The sequence below is a fragment of the Dipteris shenzhenensis genome, chromosome 11 (assembly GCF_047967505.1).
Source record: "Dipteris shenzhenensis isolate YYH24624 ecotype China chromosome 11, Dip_SZ_1.0, whole genome shotgun sequence".
Classification (NCBI taxonomy): domain Eukaryota; kingdom Viridiplantae; phylum Streptophyta; class Polypodiopsida; order Gleicheniales; family Dipteridaceae; genus Dipteris; species Dipteris shenzhenensis.
Window position 1 is genome coordinate 19,135,208 of NC_141606.1, and position 8,148 is coordinate 19,143,355.

Here is an 8,148-nt window from a genome sequence, read left to right on the forward strand (position 1 = left end):
GTATCACCCTTTTCACAAGGGAAATTTTGTAACAAAAAACATTCTTTTGTAATCACTATAAAAAAACATAAGTGGGGCAAAACAGGGCTTGCTATGGCCCTGTTTAGCCCCACTAATGTTTTTTTAAAGCTTCTATTAATCGTTGGTATATAGCGGCGTTTACCAGTGTCGGTATATAGCAACATTAATATAGCGACCGTTCTTTTCTGACGCTAATAGCGATGTAAATACCGACCTTTATGCCCATCAAAAAAAAACCTTTTAGTGTAAAAAAGGTTGGTATTTCCATCGGAAAAGGGCATGTGCCTGTAGTGATTATAGCCCAACGTGTAGGTTTGAGGAAGCTGGAGGGAGTAAGAAAATATGATAGTAAAGAATAATAAAACTTGTTAATTTGTAGGCTAAAAAGAGTTGCTAGGTAGATCAAATGTGAAGCATTGATGGAGATCTAGGGCAATGGTGGCGGGTGGCAAATGAGCAGTATGGACATATGGTATGTTGTAAGGGAAGGAAAAGTGAAAGGATGGGGAAAACCAAGTTTAAGATCCCATCTAACACTTGTAGCAGACCCATTTTTTGGTAAGAAGTATTTACCTTTTTATAAGAAAACAAAAGGGGTTTGGGGGAGGGGGGAAGTAAAAGGAGAGGAGGGTAGAAATGGATGGGGAAACAAGCCATGTTAACATAGGATGAGATATAATGGTATTAATTAGAGAAGATAGAATCAATATGGTATAGAAGTCAATCCATCCTCCTCTTCTTGTGAACATTCATAAAAACATAGAGCAATTGATGAATGCATGAATGGGATAACTTCTCGAATCTCAAGGGTGGAAGGACCAAATAAATTGCATAGTAAAGATTGTGTTAACTAGGGGTGGCTGAAAAGAGGTGACAATTGTGACTTGTTGATGGAGATTGTTAAAGATTTAGCTAGGTGACCAATGAATAGTATGGTCCTCTGGTGTTTTGTAAGGAAGAGTAAGACCTGGTTTAAGCTTTCAAAGTGCGTGTGCAACCCTAATGGTGAGGTAATTGTTTGGGGAAAAAATAATTCTCCATGTGAATTATCATAATGTTTGGTGAAAATCTGGATTTCATGTAGTTTTTAACCTTCAAATGCCTCACAAAGTCTATTTTCCCACAAAACTATTGAACTCGGGAGCTCACTCATTCTGGTTTTGTGGGAAAAAAAGGTGGAGGGCCACATGCAAGTGTTGGCATTTCCCACAAAACTAACCTTGTTTGGTTTAATAAATACTCCCGAAAAAAGGGGAGGGGAAAAGGAGGCCGTGAAGGCGTAATAAATAGTTCCTCAAATAAAAAGAGGTGAAAAAGGAAAAGGGCCGGGGCCGAAATGAATGGGGAGAAAGGCCATGCAAGACGTTAAGGTAGTTATAAGGGAAAGGGGGCGAATGGGAGCCGTTGGATGGAAGATCCAACGGTAGGAATGAGACAATGCTATATAGAATGACAACTGTTGGATGAGATCTAACGGTATATGGGAAGGGCGGAATGGGGGTCGTTGGATGAGATCGAACGGTATGAAAGAGAGAATCTGGTGTGGACGTAAAATCCATGCATCTTCTTCTTCTTCGTCGTCGTCATGCAAACAATCAAACAACGTAACGCCATCAACAACAACATGTTCTCCTTCCTCCTCTTCCTCCTCCCCCTCTGCTCCCTCCTCCCAGGCACGTTTCCTCTCCCTCCCCTCCATTCCCTCCCTCCCTCCCTTTATCTACCACCCCTGCATGCTGCAACTCCGTTTAATTCCTGTCTCACCTGCTTTTCGTCGATTGTTTTGTGTTTTTTTTTGTTGCATGTTCACTGCAGCAGTACTCTGCATTCCTACCTCGCCTTCCAAGCACGCTCGGCAGCCCAGCACTTTGGCGTTTGAGCCTCGTGATTTGCCCACTGCCGCATCCTTCGCCGCAAATGAGGTAGACCATACGCCTGCCTCATTGTGCAGCTCATCTCTCACCGACATTGTCCGTCGCAGCATTAACCATCTCAGGATGACATCAAGGGGAGTACTAGTGGGTTCTTCACAGAACTAATCGTAGTCTCTAATGTAAACCAACTGGCACTCTTCAGGATCTTATAGACGTCAACAGGCACGATAGGCGATTTCTAGCTTCAATGGGTGACAAGAAACATTCGAACGATTTGAACCGACACTATAATCGTCGTGGGCAGAAAGGTTTTCTACAGCCGATGTCTCCCCTGGACATAGAATTTAGTTCACTGCAAGTCGTTGTGTGATTGTATCTATAACAAATAACAATCTCTTGGGTCCCGTCTGTTCTTGCAAATGCAACAGGCACTGGGAGTTTGCGGCCAAGCGCATTTCGTAGTACATTACGTAGTCCTAGGCTTGCGATGCACATGGCTACATTTGTGGACGAAGAAGCCCCTCAGTGTTCCGATGTGTTGTGCCTGGTTCAAGGTCTGCTCAACCGCAGACCCCAAATATATCTAACGGAAGACCTAGACCTTCAAGGTAATCGGTGAAAATCCATACACGCGGAAGCTGTGACGGGGAAGAGATCAGACTATCGCATTCGCGTGCACACGCAATATGGTCTATTTTGAATGAGAGAGAGACAGACAGAAGGTTGAATTTTATGCAATCGTTTTGCAGGCATCGGCGTTCTTCCTACGGTGAATAGTGCGATAACAATAACGGGCGTTTGTGACAAGGGAAAATGTACGTTAGATGGAAAAGGAGAATCGGGAATCTTCGTGGTAGGATTGAGCGGTTATCTAACACTACGAGATCTAGAGATCACCGGCGGATCATGCAATAAGGGGTCTGCGGTCATGGTTGCTGGTCTAGGAGCGACTTCCGGCAACGTTGGTGGCAAACTTGCAGCGTTCAATGTCAAGTTTTCGAACAATGTGGCAAAGGTTATACGCCCAGTTCTATTATCAGCGTTGTGATTTTTGTTTAGCTCAAATTGGCGTGGTATTGTTTCCATGGCTAAAAGCCTAGATGCTCGAAACGAAATTCAGGATGAAGGCGGCGCGGTGTCCATTGAAGGAGGTGGATCAGCATTCATAAGCGACTCCGTGTTCTACAATAACAAGGTATGCAATGAATAGTCGGTGTAATGCAGAATGCAATATGTATGACTTGCGGGGACTAATCGACGCGTTCTAAGTTCCATCCCTTCTGAAACAACATTCACAGGCACCCAAGGGAGGCGCCGTATACATCGGCGGGAGCGTACGTTCGAATTTCGGGGAGCCATCCGATCAGTGCGGTTTCAGAAGCTGCACAAGCTTTCTTAACACCGAATTCTCAAAAAATAATGCCGTTACAGGAGGTGCCGTCTTTGTGGATGATTCAAGCAAAGATTGCCTGAAAATTGGAGGCGCTGAGCTCGACTGCACAACATGCACCTTCGCGAACAACACAGCGGCAGAAGACGGAGCGGCTATCCTGGTGGCGTTTGTGTCGAGTGGAGCCACTGCTAATGCTAAGCAGAGCGCGTTCGTTGGCAACGCTGCAGGGGTACGAAGTTACGCTGAATGCCGTGCATGAAAATCAATACTTGCAAATAGAAATATGCCTAGAAGCTTACTGATCCGCGCGAATACGAGCAGAAACATGCGGGTTATGTCGTCTTGTTGGTCTTGTTACTAAATCAATACATTGTGGGAAGGCTTGTGTGATGGAGGAGGTAGAAAAGCTGATACCTCATTCAAGCATTCATCTAACCTTCAGATTTGTTTCTCCCATCAGGGCAATGGTGGCGATGTTTCTGTTCAGGCAAGTCGGAAAGGCGGAAGGGGGGCTCAATTCAATGCCTACAGCACCATCTTTTCTAGCAGCAATGCGCCGGTAAAACATTGTGATAGCATCCTCATGAGTAGATAGCTGCATTCTTCTCCACATTAATTAACCTGTTGTTGACCCCGAATTATATCGTGCCTACAGCATGGTCTTTCTGTAGCCGTTGGCGAGCTGTCTGCTGCTACTTTCACCAAATGCGATTTTTCTTTCTATGTAAGTGCAGCGGTCTGCAAGACACTTTCTGCTCGCCACTTCGTCAAATAGAATTCATGGGATCAGGCATTCGTACGCAGCCTATGGCTAATCTACGCTCTGTATACAGAGATAGTGACAATCAATATTTAGTTTAATTCGCTACAGTTTGCGCTTGTACATCTAGCCAAGCCTGAGCTTATATCTTTCTAGCTTTTCTTTACTTCTCTGTATATCCTGAAACTTCCGAAACGGTATTTCCAATATGTAGGTAACTCCAGACTCCACGTTGTGCAAAGGTTATTGCAACACCACCTGTGCGGTGAGTTGTCTACATACTGCTTTCTTTTAAAAGGAACTCTGAGGAGAAAGAACCGTTGATGTTTTGATATGGCTGCCTCCCTGAAATACAGAAGAAAAATTGTAAAGGTTTCTGTAATACAAATTTAAATTGTCTAACTGGTGTTGTTGTGCGATCCTCTTTGATATCTTTCTTCGAACATTAACGACGGTCATCTCCACAACTGTAATAGATGAACAAAATGACCCGACATATGCAAGGTAAGTATTTATTTTATAACCATCAAAAGCAACATAACATGGCTTTATAAATCTCGCGTTATTTCCCTAATGTCTTCAAGCACCTAATACACGTAGTTCCCAATACGCAACTTGAAATGATGTGAGAAGTGGCAATAAAGAATGAACGCTGCATGTCTTAGAGTTAATATTTCTGGGAGCGACAAAGCAAAATTTTGTGTCTTTGAACATGCATTACCCTGATAACTCATATACATGTGCGTAGTTGTGAGCTCTTCAACACACATACTGCATTGCACTGGTAACACATATATCAGACATGGTATGGGGTATTTTTATAGTAGTGACCTTGGAGATTGACCCCCTCGTGAGATAAACTGGCATTGATGCTTAACCGTGCAGGTTCTTGTGGTGAGGTATTACAACCGGCTCCTTTGTGCTCATGGATACCCAAGGATTGTCCATCTCCAAGCATGCCTGCAACGCCGCCAACTCCACCACCATTCCCTGCACAGATCATGTCTCCGCCTCCTCGTATGTCCCATCACTCTAGTCCTCCACCTTTGATATCTTCTCCTCCAATTGTGGCCCCATCGCCTCCGGTTCAAAGCCCAACTCCCCAAGTTCTAAACCCATCATCCCCTCCCCTTCTAGCTCCATCCCCCCCTCCCCTCCCAGCTCCATCCCCCCCTCCTTTAATAACTTCAACACCTCCCTTGAGCAACCCACCCGCAACACCATCTATTGCTCCTCTCCCTGTGACCCCATCTCCTCCTCCAAACCACCCCACTCCTCCACAGAATGCACCCCTCCCAGCACCATCTCAGAATACTCCACTCCCAGTATCCTCTCTCCCTCCACCTCCTCCCAGGCATAGAAGGCATAGACATCGACAGGGCCATGCAAGACCTCCACCTCCTCCTCCCAAGAAGAATAGGTCCCCCCCTAGTGATGGTGGCCAAGGCACAATAGAGAGCGCCCCTCCTGCTCCTCCTCCTCCATCCTATCAGAACTCCTCCGGTAGCGTTACAGGGGATCCTCACTTTGTTGGCAAGCATGGTGAGCGTTTCGATTTTCACGGAAAAGATGGCACAGATTACTGTGTGATCGCTGACAGGAATCTTCATGTGAACATGCATGTCTTCCATGGCAAGCAAAAGAAAGCCACAGTAAGCTCTCGCCTCAAACAGTTCCCACTCTTCCTGTTTTCACAGCATCTGATTTACACCCTTTGCTTGATCACAGACATCTTAAAGATCAGTGAGAACTTAAAATGTAAACTTTACACTCTTTGTTTCACAAACATATAAGGATCGGTGAGAACTTAAATTTCAAACTGGGACACAGCAGCCTCTTAAGTCTTGCCTGCTTGTATATGATTGACGGGCGTACCGATCTGACTCTGTCGTTTGCATTCACAGTTCATCTCAAAATTAGGAATACTATACAAAGACGCCAAAATACTCATAGATTCACAAAGCAGCGATGAAGTAGCAAGACCAAAGCACTCGTGGAAGCTACTTCTTAACAATGTAAGAATCCTACAAATTGTCCAAGCTTACAAGCTCTAATAAGCTCGGGGAAAAGTTAGAATTATTTTTGAAAGGTAAGTCGATCTAATGCTAGAAGCTGAAACGTACAGGGCTACCTTTGCAAATGTTCTTACTGACGCTCATAATCTTTTGTTGCAGGTTGAATTAGATGACGACAACGTCACGACTTTGAGGCAGGGTGGTCTTACAGTTACACGTAATCCACACTCTGCACAAATATACATACCAGGGCAATTGAATCTCACTGCAACGATCGTACCCGCCACAGTGGGAAAGAGAGGATCGTTGAAAGACTACGTATGCTGCAACTTTCACGGACCAAAAAAAGAATCGAAGAGTCGTTAGAATAATCTGTGCTGTTATTGTAAATCCTTTTGTGACATAGAAAAGGTGGTAGCTGTGAGTTCCCAACTTTAAGACCTTATTGCTTTGATTCCAGGTCAATCTCAAATTTGAACGGTTGCTGGTGTCCCCATACGTGCACGGACTGTTAGGTGAGTATTAGAGACAACGCTTGATCTCATCATCGATTTTTATATACCCTCTGCCTCTCCGTTAAAGGTAGTTCCCTTTCCGAGTTCCCTTGGGTATTCAATTATTGTTACGTCTTTTTCTTCTCAGGTCAAACGTACAAGGAAACGAAACGAACCTACCAGAAGCTACACGAAGCAAAGGCAAAAAGACGAGGCAGGGCAGCTGAAGCGCTGGTTGATGGTACTGAAGTAGACTATCGCACCAGCGGTATTCTCTCAGCTGATTGCAAATTCGCGACTTTTGAGGTATCTTGATAGTTCTCCAAGCGATCTCGACTAAGTGTACAAGTTACAAAGTGACAAGGGAACAGAAACATTTTTTTTTTTTCCAACATATGGAGATCCTCATCTTTTAATTATACTTTGCAGGCAAGAAAGGATTGGTCCAAGAAAGTTCAGAGGATGTTGCTCGGCGCGATACAGAAGTTGCTGTCTACACACTCACATGATCAACTTGTGGATGCATGCATTGGATTTGGGGACCAATCTCTTTGCCCGAGACAGTAGATCGCGTGATGGTCTCTTACGTTTTCTGCCTTCTGGTCGACGGAGAGTTCTACCATTGCTGATGCTTGCAGTCTGCTGTGTAAATAATTAGCAGCATCAAACAGTAGACCAGCCGTCACGACTGGAATCAAGAATTGTGCTATTGAAAATGATCCCATTACATAGGTTGTGATTACAGGTTGAATATAAAAAGGCTATCGTCGCATTTGAGAGTTTGTCTCAAAAAGGTTTGATAGCCTTCACGAAAATGATTTATTGCTTTCAACTCTTACACTGGCAGTTTGTAATTGTGGTACTTCTAATGTAGCGGCTAGCCCTCTCGTTTCTCCAAATTCCCTTTCCCTTAGTGACATCCAAGTTATCCCCCTTCTTTTGGAAAAATTTGTTTCAAAGATTCCCCCTAACTGCACATCTTTTCCGTTTGCATTCAAAGTTTGTCATGCTTTTGAATAGTATATGCTTTTCAGAGCATGGGGTTTGGTAAAAAGTCTTAAGAAGTGACATCTCTCTCTCTCTCTCTCTCTCTCTCTCACACCCCCCCTACATTATTTTGAAAATTGAGTGTGCAGTTTATCAAATTTTACTCCTCTTTGATGACTCTTTTGTGCCAATTTAAACCCATAGTATGTGTTTTGAAACTAGATATCATTACGTTGAATTTTGCTTCGTCTTAAACATCTCTTTTGTGCCCATTTAACACCACTAATGTAAATTAGATGTGCATTGCATCAAATTATGCTCCTCTTTTACTGCTCTTTTGTGCCACTCTAAACCCATAGAACTCTTTCAAAAGAGTGGTTATGTCATATGACCTAAAAAATTAAAGATAGGGTCATGTGTTCAAATCCCTACCTTGGATTGTTGCAGTGAGATGTAATCTTTATGTTGTAAAATTAAAGATAGGGTAATGGGTTCAAATCCCTACCTTGGATTGTTGCAGTGAGATGTAATCTTTATGTTGTAAAATCATTGGAAATTTGCCTCTTCCATTGTCTCTAGGATTAAATTTAAGGAAGGAAACATT

The 8,148-nt window shown here is 43.6% G+C and overlaps 1 protein-coding gene across 1 annotated transcript; it reads left to right on the forward strand.

The window, feature by feature from the left end:
* The first annotated feature begins 2,979 nt into the window (after nt 1-2,979).
* Nucleotides 2,980-7,124, forward strand: LOC147896722 (uncharacterized). Its single transcript, XM_087381140.1, has 12 exons — nt 2,980-3,090; nt 3,194-3,517; nt 3,749-3,847; nt 3,944-4,024; nt 4,263-4,313; nt 4,934-4,947; nt 5,439-5,700; nt 5,953-6,063; nt 6,223-6,381; nt 6,524-6,578; nt 6,706-6,863; nt 6,987-7,124. Exons 1-12 carry the CDS (start codon nt 2,980-2,982, stop codon nt 7,122-7,124), a joined length of 1,563 nt encoding a protein of 520 aa, XP_087237266.1.
* Nucleotides 7,125-8,148: the final 1,024 nt, after the last annotated feature.

Excerpts from the sequence above, each read along its gene's own strand:
- LOC147896722 (XM_087381140.1), top strand. The coding sequence starts at position 2,980 with ATGGCTAAAAGCCTAGATGCTCGAAACGAAATTCAGGATGAAGGCGGC. Across the intron at positions 3,848-3,943 it reads TTTCTAGCAGCAATGCGCCG|CATGGTCTTTCTGTAGCCGT; the intron begins GTAAAACATTGT and ends TCGTGCCTACAG. Across the intron at positions 6,579-6,705 it reads ATACGTGCACGGACTGTTAG|GTCAAACGTACAAGGAAACG; the intron begins GTGAGTATTAGA and ends TTTTCTTCTCAG.